At 42.6% G+C, this 21896-nt stretch overlaps 2 protein-coding genes and 1 long non-coding RNA gene across 6 annotated transcripts in view; 1 reads left to right on the top strand and 2 right to left on the bottom strand.

The window, feature by feature from the left end:
- Positions 1-9270: 9270 nt before the first annotated feature.
- On the bottom strand, positions 9271-13468 carry C2CD4A (C2 calcium dependent domain containing 4A). The gene is made up of 2 exons (XM_031002333.3): positions 13097-13468; positions 9271-12603 (listed from the first exon to the last, which is right to left on the bottom strand). Exon 2 carries the CDS (start codon positions 12572-12574, stop codon positions 11465-11467), a length of 1110 nt encoding a protein of 369 aa, XP_030858193.3. The 5' UTR covers positions 12575-12603; positions 13097-13468; the 3' UTR covers positions 9271-11464.
- A 4285-nt stretch (positions 13469-17753) lies between these two features.
- LOC101129761 (uncharacterized) lies at positions 17754-19704 on the bottom strand. The gene is made up of 2 exons (XR_176367.5): positions 19343-19704; positions 17754-19218 (listed from the first exon to the last, which is right to left on the bottom strand). It is a non-coding gene; the product is annotated as an uncharacterized lncRNA (long non-coding RNA).
- The window catches only part of VPS13C (vacuolar protein sorting 13 homolog C), a 201496-nt gene continuing 199281 nt past the window's right edge, over positions 19682-21896 (top strand). For 3 of the 4 annotated variants that reach the window (XR_010131001.1, XM_031002250.3, XM_055364236.2), the window contains exon 1: positions 19737-19910. Coding sequence is in view for 3 of the 4 variants with exons in the window: in XM_031002250.3 (XP_030858110.3) it covers positions 19811-19910 (100 nt within the window). In the remaining variant the exon portion in view is untranslated. Of the gene's footprint in view, positions 19911-21896 lie in introns of all 4 variants that reach the window. The other variant, XM_055364235.2, reaches the window with a different exon arrangement.

The raw sequence follows: 21896 nt of genomic DNA, 5'->3' as shown, positions 1-21896 counted from the left end.
TTTTGTCTATATTAACATCAATAAATATCAGAGCTGCAGAGCTCATGAGACCAAGGTCAATAAGTAATAGCACACGTACTCCTGCTCCATTGTGAACCTATAGAGACATAGCTATGTTATTGAAGAGTGTTGTCTCCCTAAGTCCACACATTGCCTTAGGATTATTTCCATCATAGCACTCCAGGCAGCCACTACAAGTTCAGTGGTATTATACCTGAGATAAAACCTACTGGCTATGGTGGATCTATGCTAATCTTCTCATTTTCCGAAAGAGGAAATTAAGACCCAAAGAGGAAGTGATTTACTCGTGGAGCACAAAGTCAGAATGAGAAGTCATGTCTCCTATTCCTTGTCATCACTCTTTCTTCAACATCATGCCACATGCTGCTTGTCAATATCCCCAAGGTGCCTGACACAGTGGCTGAGGTCGTACTGAGTGCTCAGTAAACACCTGTGGCTGTCTTTCTTAGGGCTGAGTTTACTCAGGTATTTGGAAAGCAGAGCGTTTCCACAATACTGTTGACATTGTAATTTAATATTGTTGGGTCTGCCTCGGTGGCAGCTTAATTCATGATTGTGAATTATACATTAATCACATTCATAATGAAAATTCAATGTAAAAAGCATAAGTCTGAAAATATATTTGCATGAAATTAGTTTATTCTCCTCTCTGTAATTTAAGACTGAGTTTGATGCATCTGAGTGAAATTTTCCTCTCAGTTCTCTCTCCTGGCACTTAACTGGGCACCTAACAAACCAATGATTAAAGGCAGTATGTTTTTAAAACCCCAATACCAATAGCATTTTTGCTGTTTGGAGGTAATTGTTGTAAACTAAATCTCAATGTCTCGAGAAAGGGTCTTTGCTCAGTAAAAGTCCAGACCACGAAATTCCTTCAGATAGAGTCCCTAATATGTATTAATCCATAGCAATAATAGCTGTCACTTACCATTGTAACCAAGCCATCCTCACTCTCTTTGACTTCCTACGTTAACTCTGGGAAAATAGTGGGTATTGTGACTTCTACAGACAGGTTCAGGCCTGTGAAATTTAGAATTGTACCCGCTACTCCCACAGGTCCTTTCTTACCCCATTTCATTTCTTAAAAGAAAATGTGACCAATTAGGAAAGTCAATTTATGAATAACTCTAATAGTAACGTTCATAGGGGCCGTAGTAATGTTTATAGGGTTTGAGGCTGAAATTTCATCTCCTAGAATTTATTCTAAGAAAAAATTCAGGCTGGGCACGGTGGCTGACACCTGTAATCCTAGCACTTTGGGAGGCTGAGGTGGGCGGATCTTCTGAGCTCAGGAGTTCAAGACCAGCCTGGGCAACATGGCGAAACCCTGTCTCTACTGAAAATACAAAAAGTTAGCCAGGCATGGTGGTGCACGCCTGTAATCCCAGCTACTCGGGAGGCTGAGGCATGAGAATCACTTGAATTCGAGAGGCAGAGGTTGCAATGAGCTGAGATCATGCCACTGCACTTCAACCTGGGCTACAGAGTGAGACTCTGTCTCAGAAAAAAAAGAAAAGAAAAGAAGAGAAGAGAAAAGAAAAAACTCAAAAAAAATGAAAAAAAATTGGGAAAGTGACAAAACATTCAACAATAAGAAAATAATTAATCATTATATGTCTACCTGAAGGGCTGTGATACCAGACTAATAGCAACATAAACAGCTCTTACATTACAATCATAAATAAAAAATAGAAAAAATAGTATATATATGTATATTATTATTCGAACCATATAAATATAGATATGAGCAAAGACTGGAAGGTAGTGAACAAAGACAAAATTAATTTACATCAGAGTGGCAGGAGAATGGTGCTGTTTTAGTGGTGATCATTTTTAAAGTGTTCTTTAGTAATGCAGAAAATTAGTAGTATACCAGTAGAGTTAGTATTATGGTATATGAAAGCAGAAAGAACAATAGTTTGGCAGTCAGAAAATGCTACTAACTGGTAACGTAAACCTGGAAAATTATTTTGCTCTCTGATCTCATGTTTTTCATCTATAAAATGAGCAAGTTAGGCTGGGTGCGGTGGCTCACACCTGTAATCCCAGCACTTTGGGAGGTCAAGGCAGGCAGATTACGAGGTCATGAGACTGAGACCATCCTGGCCAACATGGTGAAACTCCATCTCTACTAAAATACAAAAAAAATAGCTAGGCATGATGGTGCGCGCCTGCAGTCCCAGCTACTCGGAAGGCTGAGGCAGGGGAATTGCTTGAACCCGAGAGGTGGAGATTGCAGTGAGCCGAGATCATGCCAGTGCACTCCAGCCTGGGTGACAGGGCAAAACTCCACCTCAAAAAAAAAAAAAAAAAAAAAAGGAGCAAGTTATTTCTAAGTTATGTAGCTTTAAATTATATCATCTTTCATGGATTTACTTACTTCCTTAAGTTGTTGTTTGAAAGTGTTTGAAAATGTTTAAGGGTGGTAAATATTTGTTAAATTTCAGGGTCTTTGTCCCAGTAAAGAAATTCGCAGTTTTCAGTTTTAAGCTTAGCGAAATGGGTTACATAAAATAAAAAGTAATACATCTGTCTTGTCTCAAAGCCATTCATTTTTTTTTAGCTTAAGAATTTGATTTACCCACTTTTCAGAAAAGCTCATACTTTTAACCTGCTACTGATTACATAATTAACCAGGCAGAAAAATGTCTTTGGAAGATGGAGAAATAGTGTTATTCAAGGGCAATCTGACAGTATGAGTGAAAAAATGGAAGTTTGACTGCCCTCTTCTAATTGTTGCAAGACACAGTGATACGTATATTTTCATTTTATGCGCTAACAAGTCAGCAAATACAGATCCCCAGTAGTGGCAGTATGTTCATCAACAGAACCTTCCCTAAAGGTGCTGCTAGGAAGCTGTTGGGGACCTAAGAATCATTGTTTCCAGAACACATTTTACTTAGCTTGGCTCCAAAACTTAGTTCCTTTTCTAAGGCTGCCCTTCTCCCTTTCCTCTGCAGATGCAAGTCCAACCCACCTTTTGGGTATCCAAGGCCTAGCAGAGGCTTTGTGCTCACATCAACATGGGTCAAAATCATTGCCTTCCCCCTCACCAGCTGTGTGACCATACCCTTCTCTGAGGATCATGATCTACCTGTCAAGCCCTTCCTCACATGGCTGTGGCACAGAGACCTAATACTTAATGTCCTGGTATAGTGCCTGGAATTTGGTGAGTATTAAATAAATGTCGAGGCCAGGCGTGGTGGCGCATGCCTGTAATCCCAGCACTTTGGGAGGCTGAGGCGGGTGGATCGCCTGAAGTCAGGAGTTTGAGACCAGCCTGGCCAACATGGTGAAACCCTGTCTCCACTAAAAATACAAAAATAGCCAAGTGTGGTGGTGGGCGCCTGTAATCCCAGCTACTCGGGAGGCTGAGGCAGGAGAATCACTTGAACCCGGGATGCTGAGGTTGCAGCGGGCCGAGATCGCACCACTGCACTCCAGCCTGGGTGACAAAGAGAGACTCCATCTCAAAAATAAATAAATAAATAAATAAAAATGTTGAGACGTTTCTCATTTTCTGACTCCCTCTTTTAAGACTCCCTGTCTGTAGTACTATTTGTAACACTTACTTTGGCACCACATATATTTATCAAATGGCTCATATGAGTATAACTAGTCTACTAACTCTCTTTGCTATAGGATCCTGGCTCTAAGATAAGCATCCATTGAACATGCTAGAAGCTTGGAGAGAAATCTAGTAACATCATCTATTATGAAGCAAAAAGTAGAGCTAATATTTATTGAGTGGTTCTAAATATTAGCCACTGTGCTGAGGACTTCTAATGTATTATCTACTTAAATCTTTACAAAAATTTCATGTGGTAGGTAATATTTATTACTCCTCTTTACTAATGAAGAAATGGCATTTAGAAAGGCTAATTCATATGACCAAGAGACACAGCTAATAAATGACAGCTGAGATCTGTAACCCACATTCCTCTGACTTTGAATTTAAACTCTGCTTAAGAAGTGAATTTGTTATTGACAGTGACGTTTGTAGAGTTGCTACAGAGTGCCCAGGGCCCACAATCCAACCGCAGATTTGTAGGTGGAGTGGTGCCTTTGACTCGTGACTGTTAGAAACTGGCTCTGCAGCCGTATTCTAGCTCTGATGTCACTACATGGCTCATATTTCTGCTCCACCAGCTGCAGGATAATAAAGAAAGGAAAGGAGGGATTGTCGGCTCCTTGACAAAAGTGAACTTTATCAATCTACGTAAAAGAAAAGCAAGAGAGTGTCTAAGCCCCATCTCTAGTCAGACTTTTCTCAGATTATGTAATTGTTATCTCCTTTAATTGACTCTCACAAAATTTGATCCTGCTGTATGATAGATCTCTTTTATCTGTAATTTTTTTTTTTTTTGGCAGAGTCTCGCTCTGTCGTACAGGCTGGAGTGCAGTGGTGCGATCTTGGCTCACTGCTACCTCCGCCTCCTGGGTTCAAGTGATTTTCCTGCCTCAGCCTCCTGAGAAGCTGGGACTACAGACACATGCAAGCCACAATGCCCGGTTAATTTTTGTGTTTTTAGTAGAGACAGGGTTTCACCATGTTGGCCACACTGGTCTCAATCTCCTGACCTCGTGATCCACCCGCCTCAGCCTCCCAAAGTGCTAGGATTACAGACGTGAGGCACCGTGCCCGGCCTATCTGTACTGGTTTTAAATGGCTAAATTAATGACTTTTGGAAAGAAACACAGTAACTCTTACCGAACACTAAAGCTGTGGAATCATCGCTGAATATTGAAAAATCTTGATGTTCCAGATTTCTTTGATGGACCCGCATATTTTCTGAATATCTTATACCAAGATAATGATGATTACATTACATCGAAATTCGAACATACAGTTTCTATTGAATGCATATCGCTTGCTCACCATTGTGAAGTCAAAAAATTGTTAAGTAGAACAATTTTAAGTCGGGGACCGTCTGTATATATTTCCTTCAAAAGTTCCTTATTGTGCAAGTGCTGGTGAGGGTGTTGAGCAACCAGAACTCTCACACCTTGTTGGTAAGAAAGTAAAATGATACAACCACTCTGGAAAAGAGTGTGTCAGTTTCTTAGAAAGTTAAATATACAGCTACCATATAATGATCCACCTGTTCCATTCTAGGTATTTACCCAAGAGGAATGAAATCATACAACCATGCAAAGTCTTGTGCATGAATTTTTGTAGCAGTTTTATTCATAAAAGCTTGAAATCGGACATAATCTAAACTATCTATTAGCAGGAGAATGGATACTGATTCTGGAAGCCTAACTTCCCGAATGGGGTCAGCCTCCCTTTAAGCTTGTCTCATAATGAACTCCACCATATAAAGAGCTTGAAAGTTGTCATTCCCATTCTTACAATAAGAAAACAAAAATGAACAAACTAAAAATTCATAATTTTTCTTAGACCTGTCAGAGATTAGATGTAGCAAGGCAAACCACTACCCTGAAATCTGGAGGAACAAGCTGACATGGAGAGTCAAGCCAAGATCAGCTTACCTGGAGCAGAAGCCACTGGAGCCATAAACTAATGGGAATACGAAATGGTTATTTTGACAAATTCCTGGAGGCTGAGTATGGACTAATGTGAGCATGAGATACTCCTGTGATCCACAGTCTTGGGGTTGGGGGAAGGGTGTTGTAGGTGGCACACTTTCATGGGTTATTCCCAGAAGCCCCACCAGGTTCTCATGGTGAAGAGCTAAGAGAAAACTTAGCAGTAATCATTTTGAAATACTCTCAAAGCATTTTTCCATAACAAAAATCTACTCTTCTTGAGAAAAGGACCTTACCAGAGTCTTATGAGCTTAGGAGAGGGGCAATTCCTCAACTTGAGCCCTGCTATCCTTCCCATCTCACCTGGAGAAAAAAGGCTAAGAAACATTTGTGAAGGTCTCAACCCAAGGACAATGGTCCACTAGTAGACTGAGATTTAATCATAGAGTTATAGACTGCTTTCCTTTCCCAACATTTACCACCATATCAGCAGGGGTCAGGACACCAGTGGATAACAGCTGAAAGAGTTTCAAGGCAGATGCTTTATGTAAGAAGGTGCTCTTAGGGATACTCAAGACAGCAGAGGAGATAAAAACATGGACATTAAGGGAAACTGGCCGCAGATACTTACAGCTATAGCAAAGAGCAACCACAGCATAACTCCTCCAGATAAACATAAAGCCTCACACTATTTACCTCAGTTCCTAGTATCTGATTATTCATGCCCAGTTTTCAATAAGGCACACTAGGAGACAAGATAAAAACAATCTGAAGAGAAAAGCAAGAGAACCAGACTCAGATACGACACAGGTTTTAGAACTGTCCGACCAGGAATTTAAAATAACTATAATTAATACGTTGAGGGCTAGAATGGGAAAAGCAGACAATATGCAAGAACATGTGGGCAATGTAAACAGAGAGAGGAAAACCTAAAAAATGAATCAAAAGGAAATGTTGAAAATTTAAAATGGCTTCATTAATAGATTGGACATGGCCAAGGAAATAACCAATGAACTTGGAGACATGTCCATAGAAATTTCCCAAACTGCAATGCAAACAGAAAAAAAAAAGAGCAGAATATCCAAGATTGTGTGATGATTCCAAAAGATGTAACATATGAGTGATTGAGAGGAAAAGAAAGAGAGAATGAAGCAAATGAAGTAAAAATGGATGAAAGTTTTTCCAAATGAATGACAGACACCAAAGAACAGATAAATTAAATAAATTACAATGTGTTAAGGGAAGGGAGGGAGGAATTGGGAATACCCTATTATAATATAGCTACCTGCCCATGAAGCAGTATATAGTGCAGGGGTACCCAATCTTTTGACATGGGCCACATTAGAAGAAGAATTGTCTTGGGCCCCGCATAAAATATACTAACAATAGCTGATGAGCTAAAAAAAAAAAAAGCAAAACAAAAAATCTTATAATGTTTTAAGAAAGTTTACAAATTTGTGTTGGGCCGTATTCAAAGCCATCCTGGGCCGCATGCCGCCCACGGACTGCAGATTGGACAAGCTTGGTATAGTGTTAGTTGAAAGGGATTTAGATTACTTGCAAATGCATAATGCAAACACGAGGGCAACCACTAAAGAAATTTTAAAAATAACTATGATTGATATGCTAAGAAAGAAGATAAAGTAAAATTCTATGAAATGTTCAATTAAAACCAGAGAAATCAGAAAAAGAGGAGAAGGGAAAAAAGAAACAAATAATGAGTGCAAGGAAAACAGTTACAGATAAAGGGATAAAATAATTGGGGTTTAGACATTCGACAGTCATCCAGTCAGCAATATAAAGAATGAACTATTGATATAGGCAACAACATGGATATATCTCAATAATGCTGAGTGAAAGGAGCCAGATTCCCCCAAAAAGAATATATACTTAATTTTTCCATGTATATAAAATTCTACAAAATTTGAACTAATCTACAGTAATAGAAAGCAGAATCAGTAGGCCTATGGAGAATTCTTAGCTAAGAATTTTATTATGGGCCTATAATGTCTATGACATTAATTTGATGGGATTTTGCTACGTGAATGTACAGAATAGTAAAACTTGGGTTTCAAAACACCATGGGCTGTCGTGCATCTGTTTTATCTGTGAACTCAAAAGCCTGGAGGCAGAACAGTTTCTTAAATGCCATGGTTAAACTAAGTGCTGGGGATGGATATGGGGACAACGTGAATTGTTGAGGTGTGTATAAAAGAAAATCAGATTCAAAGAAATTATCATCTGGGAATATTTGAGCCATACTGAAGCTAGCATTGTAGGTTAGAATACATTATCTTTGTAAAACCAGCTGACAATGCGGTGTTAAAATTTTTACTCAACTGATGCTATTTAAACCGGCATATTCTGTTTATTGTGTAGGGCTTTTCTTTGAATATGTTCAAAGAAAAGATATTTAAACCACAAAGAGGCAAGATCATGCCATATCATTTATGGAGAAGATGTGAGTACTAAAGCTTGATGAGAAGAAACATGAGAACTATTAAAAGCAGTTTTCTGTAACCAACATGCTATTGCCACACACTCCCAACTTCATTATTAATGGAAAAAGTTTTCCCCTCTTTATTTAAATCTAAAATATTTTTGGCACCTTGTGCTCTCAGATAGGTGTATTAAGTTACTTTGCAATGTGAATCTTCACTACAATCTAATATTAGCAAAGGTCTTCAAGAAAATAGGGTCCTGGCATTAGATTGACCTTTAGTTGAAATGGTCTAATATCTAATAATAGGGGTAGAGCCAATTGACAAAACACTTGAGGGATCCACTAGAGGGCAGTAAAGTGTAAATGAAATTTAAATTTGCCCCAGAAAGGCGAATGTTATCCCAAACATTTGTATTGCAAGTAAGATTTCTTGAATGCAAAAACATTAGATTAGATTAGTGATGTACAGTGTTTCTCTTTTCCTGGAATTAGTAGTCAAAGAGCCATTAGATAGAAGAGCAAAATGAAAATCAAATTGGTTCTAGTCTCAGCTCTTTTTACTGACTGTGTGATTTGGGGCAATCTAAAATTTGCTTCTCTGGTCCACTTCTATGGTATAGATTTGCACAAAATGATTATTTTTAAATATTTACTTATTTGTTTATTTATTTATTGAGACAGTTTCGCTTTGTTGTCCAGGCTGGGGTGCAGTGGCGCGATCTTGGCTCACTGCAACCTCCACCTCCTGGGTTCAAGCAATTCTCCTGCTTCAGCCTCTCGAGTAGCTGGGATTACAGGTGTGCACCACCACACCCGGCTAATTTTTTTGCATTTTTAGTAGAGACAGGGTTTCACTATGTTGGTCAGGCTGGTCTCAAACTCTTGACCTTGTGATCTGCCTGCCTCGGCCTCCCAAAGTGCTGGGATTACAGGCATGAGCCACCGCACCCGGCACAAAATGATTATTAAAGTTCTTTTCAACTCTAAAATTTTATGATTTTATCATTTATGATTCTATCTCAGCCTATTTAAAACCTTTTTGATTAGACTCAGATTATTTGATCAACCATAACTTGCCATTAATGGTGATTCTGTTTGGAAATCACCACCACTATTTCATAAAAAATTTAGATCCCTCAAATGCACTGATTTACTTTCACGAAAAAAATCTACTTAATAAAATGACATGTATATAATCTAGTGACAATAGTTATTGCAACATCTTCTGGAATAAAAACTTGGGCTATTGAAACTATCAATGCCATTTTTTATTTTAAAAACAGAAAAATTAAAACCCACAATTATACGTAGCCAAGTTGTTTTCACTCTCCATTTATTTTCCTTTTAAAGTGCTACATTTGTGAACTCATTAGCAGTTACCCTATCAAAATTTCAAAATCATGAGGAAGGTTATACATAAAAAATGAATGTTGGCTTGAGGGCCAAGGAAATATTGACTGATTAGACAGAAGAGCACATGATAGATCTGAACTACTGTATGTCATCATTCATTTGGTCAACAACTGCAAGCTTCTGGATGTGGCTGATTTTGATAAAGTCATAGAATTCACAGTATTCTTCACATTTGTTCAACGGTCATCATAAATACACATCAAAATAACCCTAATTTGTGACTGAAACAGAAACTCTTTTCTTTTTTCTTCAAATTTTGTTTAATATTTATTTTATCAAACTCTTTTCTAAATAGCATTTTTAATGAACATGAATGGATAAAACTGTGAACAATTTTAATAAAAGCAGAAACTGGTCGGGCATGGTGGCTCACGCCTATAATCCTAGCACTTTGAGAAGCCAAAGCGGGATGACAGCTTGTGTCAGGAGGTGGAGGCTGCAGTGAGCTATGATCACACCACTGCACTCCAGCCTGGGTGACAGAGTGAGGCCTTGTTTCTAAAAGATAAAATGAAATAAAATAAAGCAGAACCCATTTCTGAATCCAGATTGATAATGGAGTCATATTTAACACCATCCTATATATTTAAATATTTTCAATTTTTTAAACCCTCATTTAGGATGCATTTTCCTATTTGCATGAAAAAAAGAAAAAAATGCCCTGCTGGCAGTGAATTCAAGGGATGAGGGAAAATCGTCCTCTAAAACAGGATTGTTAAATCTGGAATTATTATCAGAAGCCAGAGGTAAAACCGTGCTATCTGTACACTCTCCACTGCCTGTTCCAGCAGATAAACTCACCTGGTTACAACAAGGCTGGCACCCATTTCTATGATTCTGAGGCCGGTTAGCTTCCTCCTCAGAGCTTTAGACCCATCAGCTCATCTCAATGCCTGAAGTTATTAGCATGAGATAATAAATTATTCATTTCAAGCAATTTGTTTTTTCACCAAAAGCAGGATGAGGAATGCAAGTAGACACGAACTTCAGTGTCAACAGTTTCAGAGAGAAGTTGCACAATACTCGCAACTTTAATAGCGAGCCCTTTAGACACGGTGGTATTACCTACATAAGAGTAATGAGTGACATACTGATTGTCTAGGTTCAAATTCTGGCTCTGCTCTTTATTCTGTGCCTCAATATCCTCATCTGTAAAATGGGCATAGCAGTGCCTCCTTTTGGGGGTTAAAACATAAATTAACACTTGTAAAACTATTTATTATTATTATTATTATTTGCAGACAGGGTCTCACTCCGGTTGCCCAGGTTGGAGTGCAGTGGCACGATTTCGGCTCACTGCAGCCTTGACCTCCCAGGCTCAAGTGATCCTTGCGCCTCAGCCCCAGAGTAGCTGGAACTACAGGTGCGTGCCACCACGTCCGGCTAAATTTCGTATTTTTTACGGAGACGCGGTCTTCCCATGTTGCCCAGCCTGGTCTCAAACTCCTGGGCTCAAGCCATCTGCCCGCCTCGGCCTCCCAAAGTGCCAGGATTACAGGCGTGAGCCGCCACACCTAGCCTATTATAACTATTATTTAAGCTTAGAATATTAAAATGGTTTCATTTTCTCCAATGCTTTTCCAGTGAGATATAGCTAGGAGTATCAGACTGGCGTTCCAACTAATAATTCACTGTTGATCTTGGACAAGTCACTTCACCTCTTTTGCCCTCATTTTCTTATCCGGGGTCTTAAACAAAATGCTTCAAAAGTAAATGCTCCAAGATGGTCTCGATGCATGTTGTGGAAAGCACCAATTTTAAAATGAGGTGATTGGAGCAAACAGATCGCCGAGACACTTTCTAGTTCTAACACTTCACGTGATTCATTATTTCCTAGGCGTGTGTGGTACATATGGTATGCAAATGGCTGTCTATATTGGGAAACACTGTAGAACTATTCCATTTGCTGAAAAAAATTCTGGAGGTATCTATGGAAAATATCATATCTTTTACTGGGATAGTTAATCTAGAATCATCTCTGCCAGTGTTGTACTGAAACAGGCCTGATGAGAACAACAAATACACGTTTATTTTGTACCACGCGGCTGTCAGTGTCCGGAGTCCCCCGGGCAGAGCGCCCCGGGGAGGGCTGGGCCCTCAGAGCAGCAGGAGGGCGCCCAGGGACAGCTCACCCTGGCCCAGCAGGCGGCCCCGCTCCCGGCCGCGACCCTCGTCCCGGGCCTTGACTCGAACGGCCAGGCGGCGCACTTCGTCCTCCGAGAGGCCGTCGAAGCAGAAGTCCTGGTCAAAGGAGGCCTTGCGTCTGCGCCCCACCACAGTGCCGCATTGCCGACGCGCGGTGCCCGGCGGCCGCAGGACTAGGCTGAGGCGACAGCGGACGGCGCGGGGCCCGGGGGCGCCTCCGGCCGGGCTCTCGGCGCGGAGCAACCGGAGGCGGAGCCGCCCGGTTCCCGGACAGTACTCGGCGGCCAGGCGCAGGGCGTCGCCGGCGCGGCCCAGAGCCACGGTGCCCTCGGCCTCCAGGCGCTCAGGAAGCGGGGCCCTGGATGACGGCGGGCTCGCGGAGGGGGCCCGGGCCGGGGACTGGGAGCCCGCGCGGCGCTCCTCGTCCTCGTTCCCGCTGGAGACGGAGCGGACGCGTGCCAGGCGGCGACTCCTCCCAGCCCGCAGCGCGCGGCTCAGCAGCCCGTCGGGGACACGCAGGAGGCGGCAGCCGCGGGGCCGCCGGGCGAGCGCGTCCTGGGGCGGGCGGGGACAGCCGGGGGCCGCGGGGGTCGCCGGGCCCGGAGCTCGCGGGACGCGCAGGGTCCCCAGGAGGGCGTCCGGGCCGCCGCCGCCGCCGTAGGTGTGGGCCCGGGGCCGGGGCGCGGGCGGACCCCCGAGCAGGAGCGACTCCTTGCGGCGCGTGTGCGGGCTCTCGAGCAGCGCGCAGAAGCCGTAGGCGGTGCGCACACGGGGCAGGTGCGGCAGTGACAGCGCGGCCTGCGAGCGCGGGTCCCAGTCTGTGCGGCCGGCGCCCTCGTCCATCCCTGCTTCTTCGACCCAAGAATTCCGGAGCGCAGCCAAGGCCAGGCGGGGCATGAGCCGCGGCGGGATGCAGAACTCGGGGATGCGGTCCGGAGTGAGCACATTTGCGCACGCGGCGGTGGTGCGAGACTTGGCTCCGCGGGCCCGACCCGGGAGAAGCCAGTCTCCGCTCCCCCGAAGGCACTCAGGACCCAAGCGGAGTCGCTCCAGGCACCACATCTGGCCACTCTCTGCTGGAGCTTGTCTACCTGCAATGCACAAAGGCACAAGGATCGTTAGAGCGAGTCCCGCAAGGTGCAGTAATTCCTGTCCCTTTTCTCCTATTAATACTTTCGGGGTGTTTCTTCCTGCCTTTCCCGAAACAAGGCAAACTGCTCTTGCTTGCCGCTATTGCAAACTATTTTTCAGTGAGCGAAAAACAACTGTTTTTCTTTTGTCCTATCTCAACTGTGTTGTAATACACATTTCGGAGCTTGTTTTAATCCCTCTCCGCCCTGGCTGGCCTAAGGCAGAGATTCACAAAATGCTGGATTGTAACTTCAGTCGCTCTGTTCTCTGTGCCAACGATTGCCTTGCAATCGTTTCCTGACTCTTTGGACCATAGCAGTCTAGTCCTCAGCTAGAATTAAAGTAATTGTTATTCCTTCCGGGAAACTATGGCTGGTTCTCCCCTTGCAGAGGCAGAGCCTCAGACGAATCCCCCAGGGAATTAAGCAAGCCAATGGGTCCCTCCTAAAATACCTGGAGTCCTGCGTCAGATGGGTCTCTGCACCTTTCTGCCTGGGACACCGACCAGGAGAGGCGCTTAGCGGCCGGGAAATTCAAAGCGCGCGCGGCGGGGTTCAGCACCAGTGTTCAAGGACTGCCAGCCTGAGCTTTTATACCTGCCGCTGGGAGCGCTTGCCAGTGGGCCGAGCAGAGGGGCGCTGCCTGGTAACCTGACGCCAGGCCCTTCCCTGTCCCTCTGCCACGTGGCTGGATTTGCTGAGCAAGGTCTGGAGACCCAGTTCTCTCTCTCTCCGGCTTCAGGTGGAGGTGTTTTCCTCGGAAACCCCGAACAAATTTCTGTTTCCCCACATGCAAAATGGTATTAAGTCTCTACTATACCGCAGAGTCATTGTGAGGATCGACGGGCGTAATGAATGTGAGCACGTAGAAGTACTCTACATTCACCATTAAAATGAAGACAAGTCCGGTTTGTCTTTTTCTTGCCTAATACCCTTCCCCAAATCCAGCTTCCCAGTTGCCCAGCTTTCGAAGTTCTTTACTTGCTTTCCGGTTTTCAGTTCTGATTTTAGATGTTCTTTTCTGATTATAAACCCTTCTGGGTTAGGGGGAACATTTCATGTCTTGATCAGGGTGGAGTTACAGAGGTGTATCCATATGTAAAAACAATCAACTAGTGTACACTTAAGATTAGAGTACTTTATTGTATGTTATACATCAATTTAAAAAATCACAATCTACCTCTAAAGCCATGTGTGCTGATTTTTTATCGGGAAAATGTACACTTGCATGCATCTGGGCAGTTGGAATCATCCTTTGGAGGTGCCCTGACTACATCTGGCCTTTCTAGGCTGTGCCCACCAGAGAGACCCTTTTCGTTCCTTTTGAAAACTAACCTGTGTTCATTTTGTAAGAGAGTTGCTTCCAGTTAGCTCAGGCTGAAAGAGATCTGAGGCATTTTGTTCAGCGTTCAGGCAGATATTTCTGCCTAAGATACTGCCTTGCAAACTATTCACTTATCTAAATAATATTTAATGAATTAAATTGAATTCATGCAAAAATGATTTCAGGATAGGGCATGTGCATTTTGTTTCCAGGACACACAGGCACTGTGCTAGATGATTTACATATAGTCTGTAGAACTGTCACAGAAACCCTGCATATTTGGATCATCCTTATTTTATAGATGAAAACTCAGTTTCAGAGGTCAAGTATCTTATCCAAGGTCACATAATGATGGGAAATGGAGGAAATCATACCTACTAATGGGTATAAATGAGCTGTTTGGGGAAATAATAATGTAAAATATTTTGCACCATGTAACATGGTAACTGCTAAATACATAGAACTGATTATTATTAATAAAGATAGAAGGAAAGTTGTAAAGTATAGTGGTTAAGAAAATTGGGTCTGAAATCGGATCTACCGTTAATGCCAGAATGGTTGCTATGTGACCTTGAGCAAGTTACTTAACTTTTCTAAGCCACAGTATCAAATTTAAAATTCATAATAGTGTCAACCTATAGGATTATCATGAGTATAAAGTAAGATGGTGAATATGAAGAGTTCAGCATAGGGCATGACATACACAATGTCGGATATAATATTATTATTACAGAAGAGAGCAAATGCTCATTAGTTCATTCATTCAAAGTAACATGTACTGAATGTTTTCTAGGTTCCAGCCATCATGCTAGGCAAGTGGATACAGGTTGGCTGTACAAGATCGTATCAGCTATGTAAATCCATAAATGATGGAATAAAATGATGAGGATAAACTATTTGAATTCCATCTGGGTGAGGCAGGCGTGAGAAGAGACTACCGAACATTATTTATTTAGTTATTTATTTTTAAGGCAGGGTCTTACTCTCTTGCCCAGGCTGGAGTGCAGTGGTACAATCGTGGCTCACTGCAACCTCTGCTTTCCAGGCTCAAGCAATCCTCCAAGCTCAGCCTCCCAAGTAGCTGAGACTACAGGCATGAGCCACCAGGCCCGACTAACTTTTTTTTTTTTTTTGGAGAGATGGAGTTTCAACATGTTGACCAGGCTAGTCTTGAACCCCTGGGCTCAAAGTGATCTGCCCACCTCAGCCTCCTAAAGTGCTAGGCCTATAGGTGTGAACCACTGTACCTGGCCTGAACATTACTTATATGTTTCTAGTAGGGGGCAGGATTGGTGGGTCTCTGGATTTACTGTGTCCTTGAATAGCTATTTTTTTTTTTTTTTGAGACAGGGGCTCACTCTGATGCCCAGGCTCGAATGCAGTGGTGCAATCATGGGCACTTCAACCTCAACTTCCCAGGCTCAGGTGATTTTCCCATGTCACCCTCCTGAGTAGCTGGGACTACAGGCATGCACCACTACCTGGCTAATTTTTATATTTTTTATAGACATGGGATTTTGCCATGTTGCCCAGGCTGGTCTCAAACTCCTGGGCTCAAGAGATCCCCCAGCCTCGGCTTCCCAAAGTGTTGGGATTACAGGTGCGAGCCACTAAGCCCAGCCTACTTCTTTGTCTTGAAATCACCTCTACTCTTTGCCAAAATTCTTGGGCCAGGGCTAAATCTATGGGAAAAGTTTTATCAAATTATATACTTGAGGGCCATGTGCATGTGTTCTGACTCAGCTTTTCCTGGGAGACAAGAATGTTGTTAGCCCTGTTGAGAGCTCTTGGTTAAAGTGATTAGGAGCACAGATCAGAGTTTACAGTCTGAGAAGTTGGCTGAAAAGTTGTTAAGCAAGTTAATGAACCTGTCTGAGCTCAAGTTATAAAATGAGGGTAATAATACCGACCACATTAAGATTGTTGTGGGGGTTAAAAAGATATGCATGAAAATGCTTGGTTGGCAGTTAAACGCTAGCTAACAGTTATTATTATTACTATCATTTTATTATGAATGTTTGCTTGGGCAGGGATTAGCTGATTCATACATGGATTCCTTTAAAAACATTTTTCTCCTCAGGCAAGCAAAGCAGATCTACTTTGTTTTTATTAATGATTCACCTTCTTTAGTAACACCTTAATAGCATTTCCTGTACATGATTTCTTGAAAATAGCAGAGATTTGCCATTGCGTGGCTGGTCCCTGTGACCCTGTTAAGCCTTATGTTTTCCTTAACTCGGAAGCACGAACCAACCACCCAGTACTTGGGAGAATGGTGTAACAGGGTGCCCGGAACACACAAATCTACTCACAGGAAGACAGTGGCTGTTCCAAGCTCCCAGCTGTAGCTGTGGGAACATCCAGTATTGGAGCTGGAAAACAATTCTGTAAAGTGAGCATGAATAGACCACATACCATCAAGACCAGAGGTGCTCTAAGAGTAAAAGGAAATTAAACATTTTAAAGCATACTTACAAAAATACAGGAGGTTGAGTGTCAAGGAAAGCAAGAAGAGAGATTACAACCAATAAAACACCAGTGTTCTGACTTATACATCTTGTTCAACACAACTAGAGTATGGGGTACTGGAAAGAATACAGAGCAGGGAGTCAGGACACTTGGGTTTGGGTTTTTGTTCTGACAGTCACTAACTTGTGGGACTTTGGGCAAACCCTTAATTCTCCCTGGCACTCAGTGTCTCCATCTGTCAATTGAGGGGGCTGGATTAACAGGATGATCCTCCCTCCGTCACTAACGTTCTGAAATCCACTCCTGTGCTTTCTCCTAGTTAACCTCCCTAACTTTTCCTGCAGTCCATGGTGTCATGGCTTATACTCCAGCTTTCTCCTCCATTTCCTTTCCCCCAAATTCCTTCTGCTTTTCTCCACAATCTCTAGGGTTGGGGAATAGGGTATGGGTGGTGGTTAGTGTGAAGTTTTTTTTTTTTTAAACACTTTTGAGTTAATTTTTAAGTGTCCCTAACTTATACTTTTGTTTTTAACAGAAATAATATTTTGCTCATCTGTTTTTATTGTTTAGTCCCTCATTGAAGTTTAGTTTTGTAATTTCCTTTGTTGTCATTCTCATTGTTCTTAAGCCAGAATGAAGGCAAGAACTATAATTAATTAGAATGCTCATTTTCTTTGACCTCTGTATCCAAATTATTCCTGATATAATGCCATACATAAGAGTGCTAATGGTGTTTCTTGACATTGGTTATAGTTTGTTTTAAATTGGGACTGTATATTTCTGACTTGTTAAATAATGGAAGATTTGGGGCATTACTGAATGCACATAATCAATCCCTTAAAACATGCTGAAAATGGAAAATAGTAAAATTTAAAGCTTTTTATACTACATGGTAATAGCATTTTTTTGTACCAAAAATGTAGAGCCAGATTTTCCACTCTGAGATTTATTTTTTCTGTCATGAACCTTTCAAAGTAAGATCTCTGAAAATGACTAATAGCCCAGTGTTGATTAAATTGTATAATTACCGGAAGAGAAAAGGGTGGCAGTGCTCAGAGAATCAAAGAAAATTAATATCTGCTGTGTGACTTTGGGTAAGTCACTTAACATTCCCGAGCTTAATTTTTCTATAAAATGAGGACCATACTACTACCTGCATTAGTTACCTCACAGCTCTTTTGTGAGGATTACACAAAAATGCCTACCTTCGCATAATAATGACATGAGAGGACTTACGAAGTATAACTGAAACATAACAAAATTGAATGATGCATATGAAAACACATTTACACATTATTCTTTCAAAATTACCAAGTTATACCATAGAACTGTAAGGAATCACTTTATTAGACAAAGCATTAGTGTTACTCACTTCTCCCAAAAGATTGTGCCTATTGCTCCACCTGCTTGACCAAGCTATGTTGCCTGTGCCATCTTTCCTATCATCTTATACTGTTATTCATACATCCTTGGATTGGTTTCTTTCTTAACTTTTTATGGTACATGCCTTATCTCAACCAGAACATATATGGCTTCTTTACATTCCTCTTGGAGCATAGTCAGTGTGAATGTAAAAAGGAAGTGGGATTGTTAGAGTGTATGACTAGAAAGAACGTGGAGAAAGTTTGAAGAGAGTGTTCTAAACACTGGGAAGTTATTGGATGTTTTTGAGCAGGTGACTAACTTAAGCTCACCTGTGCTTTGGGAAAACACATCCGGTGTTCATGAGAATAGATTGGAGGAAGGAATAACTGGAGGCTAGGAAGTGAATTTCAAGGAGATGGATGGCATGGTCCAGAAGAAAAACATGGAGAATTTAGGAAAGATGGCAAAAGCAAAATAGACAGGTTAGGCTGTTATTTGGTTGTGGATGGTGAAGAAATCCAAAGTACTTACTAGTATTTTGTCTTTGTGACCAGCTAGGAAAAACAGATGGTTAAGGATTTATCTTCTTAAAGAGGAGTGGAGTATGCAGGAGTGGGAGAGGAATGTGATCTTGACAGTACTAGTTAGTACTGACTGGGTCTTTCTTTGTACTTTTAATTTTATTTAATACACAACACCAATTGTAGCCATTTTGATTTTCTTTCTTCTCCAGCGGACTTTGAATTTAAGATTTTTCTTTGTGATCCTGTGCAAGCCTAGGTTGTTTAAGAAAAACACATGAATAGTTTCTCAGACACTTCCTCGTAGCAAAGCACTTAATGCTTGTGACTACAAATAATCAGCATTTCTTAGGTTTCTTTCTGTGTACTGTATCTCAACAACTTTTTGAAATATATTTTAGGAAAAAATTTCTAGTTCTCTAAAGAGGCGAATGTCAATGGGTGGTTAAATTTCACAAGGGTTGAAAGACCTTGTGGTATAAAAGCTCTGCTTTTAAGGTCGTGCTACATCAAAGACAGTTCAACGACAGCATGGAAGAAAGTGATATATAAATAACAAGTAACTCATACTTAAAAAGGCACTACTACGTTTTGTTTTTTATATCTGTAATGAGATAAGTAACTGGTTAGTGGCTAGTGAATTAAAAGCGAATCTTAGAGAAAAGGGAAAAGAACGCGTTTCCCACAAAACGCGTATATTCAGTTCTCATTCTATGATATCTGCCATTTGATGTGGTTCTGTTCCCCTCCTCCCACTTTTCAAATTATTTGTCGCGCGCCAGTGGTCCCAGCTACTCGCGAGGCTGACACAGGAGGATCTCTTGAGTCCAGGATGTCAAGTCTGTAGTGAGCTATGATCCCGACACTGCATTCCACCCTTGGCAACAGAGCGAGACCCTGTCTCAAAACAAAACAAAACAAAAACAAAATAAAAAAACAATGTTTTCAAGAAGCAGAGACCAAGCCCCAGGCGGAGTCGAACTCTAGCAGGACAAGAACGCGGTCGGTCCTTTTCCCCCACCTGATCCACAGGTGCAGGGGTGGTTGCCTAGGTGACGCTCAGCGCATACTCCAGGCCAGGCGGCTCCGGACACCGCGATGCGGCCGGAGTTCAACAGCAGGTGACGGCGGGAAAGCAGAGCGGCCACATACATGTCCCTGTACTGGGTAACTCTTGCCCTCCCTTGTTCTTCTCGAAGGTCTTTTTTTTCTCGTGCACGGCTGACGAGACAGGCGCAAGCTAACTTCCCCCGCATGCCTCCGTCGGCCTCTAGAGGGCCGGGGCTGCGGCGCCTACAAAGCCTCGGGATCACCGCTGGGCCTCCTTAGCTACCGGCTGGGCGACAGCGCGCCTGCGCACCGGCGGGGTCACGCGCGCGGCGCGGGGGTGGGCCGGCGCCGGAGGGGCTGTCATTTGCAGCGCTGGTCGCCGCCCTCAGCTGCGCCGGGCGGTTCCGGCTCCTCCCTCTCCTGGTGCCTCAGCGCCACCATGGTGCTGGAGTCGGTGGTCGCGGACTTGCTGAACCGCTTCCTGGGGGACTATGTGGAGAACCTGAACAAGTCCCAGCTGAAGCTGGGCATCTGGGGCGGTAAGCGAGAGGGCGCGGCCAGTGGGCTGCGGGCGCTGAGGGCCCAGCCCAGGGCTGCTTCGTCCGGGATTCTGCCCGGGCCCTGCTCCCTGCGCCGCCCGAGACTCCCCATCCCGGTGCGGCAGGTGCTGGATGCGGGAGCCTCTGCCGCCCGCGGATTCTCGGGGTCCCAGTCCCGACTCCGGCTGGGGAGATGCGGCGGGATCCCGCCCGCGCTGCCAAAGTTCCCACCTTTCTCGTCCCCCGAGGCCAAGCCCTGGCCCTGCTGTCCCCGCCCTGCCCGTTTCTGTGGTCCTCTCGCTGCACTCAGGGTGGCCCCTTTGGCCCTACAGCATAAAAACAGAGCCCTTTCTGTTTTGGTATCGCGTGGAGTGAGCATGGTTGTCTGGTCATATACGCTCGAAGTGGCACTAAGAAAAAAGGAGGAGGAAATTGCATCTCGCAGTTATCTTCACTATCATTTTACAGGGAGCAAGAACTGGGTTCCTTCTCTTTAGGATTACCGGGTTTGGAGAGGAATAGGCAGGAGATCTTTAAGATTGGCGTGTGCTTAGGGATTCTTACTCTTAATCCTTTCAGCTCCTGTGAAAATGATTTCTTCCTTTAATATTTACTTTTCCGTCAGTACGAAGAGGATTTTGAATTTTGTTTTGGAGTAATAGAGAGAAATTCAAGCCTCGACCAGCATCGTCATTAATTAGGTGTCTGCTTGGTTGCATGCTCAGGAATTTATGCCAACGTTTTTATCCTGGAGATTAAGTGTATAAAAGTATTCAGGAAATAGTGTACTTAAACATACACTCTTCAACGAGTTTAATCGTTTGCATGAATTACGTGTTAAGCTTTGAGGACTTTGGGACTTTCTCACTCCACAAAAGGTTTGGGAACTTTGTCAGCTTTGGAGGAAAATTCGAAAAACGGCTCAAATGTATGGATCTGCTTTTAATTCAAGCAACAACAAATAGCTATAGACTTCCCCTGTCCACTAGGGTAACCACTAGCCACTGTAGCTGTGGAGCACTTGGTATGAGGTTAGTGCTAATTGAGACGTGCTGTAGGAATTAAAACATCGTTTTGAATAAGTATTACTCCTAATGAAGTAGGAGAAAAAAATAATACCTCAATAATTTTTATGTTGCTTATGTGTTGAAATAATATTTGAATATATTGGGTTAAATTAAATATAATATTAAAGTGTATTTTCCGTGTTTTTTAGTTTTACTTTTTCTAAACTTGGCTTCTAAAATTTATAATTACGTATATGGAACATATATTGGGCAATGCTGTTTATACCCTGAATTATGGAAGAGCCTGGTTGTTGTTGTTTTTTTTTTTTTTGGCTTGTCTTTTTGAGACAAGGTCTTGCTCTGTTGCCAAGGCTGGAGTGCAGTGGCAAGATCGTAGCTCATTGCAGCCTCCAACTCCTGGGCTGAAGTGATCCTCCTGCCTCAGCCTCCCAAAGTGCTAGGATTACACGTGTCAGCTATAGTGCCTGGCCAAGAGCCTGTTTTTAATAGGTGGCTGATCATTTGATTGGTTCACTGTGGTTTGCCCAACAATACAATAGTCCCTTGGTATCTATGGGGGATTGGCTTCAGTACCCCTGACCATACCAAAATTGGAGGTTGCTCAAGTCCCTTAAATAAAATGGCCTAGTATTTGTATGTACCCTATGCATATCCTTCTGTATACTTTTGGTCATCTCTGGATTGCTTATAATACCCAATAAGTAAATGCTATGTAAATAGTTGTTCTGTTGTTTTTTAATTTGCATTTTTTATTGCTGAATTGATACTTTTTATTTTTTCCCCCGAAATATTTTTGGTCTGCAGTTAGTTCAGTCCGTGGATATGGAGGGCCTACTGTACATTCTTTGTTTACATCCCCCCCACCACACTCAATACAATGTAAAAGAAAGTTAAGTAAAGAAAGACACATTTAAGCAATTAAATGACCAGCATCTTCTGCAGAAATCAAGTATTTCTT

Source organism: Gorilla gorilla, chromosome 16, assembly GCF_029281585.2.
Source record: "Gorilla gorilla gorilla isolate KB3781 chromosome 16, NHGRI_mGorGor1-v2.1_pri, whole genome shotgun sequence".
Taxonomy (NCBI): Eukaryota; Metazoa; Chordata; class Mammalia; order Primates; family Hominidae; genus Gorilla; species Gorilla gorilla.
Note: the sequence above shows the minus strand (reverse complement) of the source record. Positions and strands in the feature narration are given on the sequence as shown.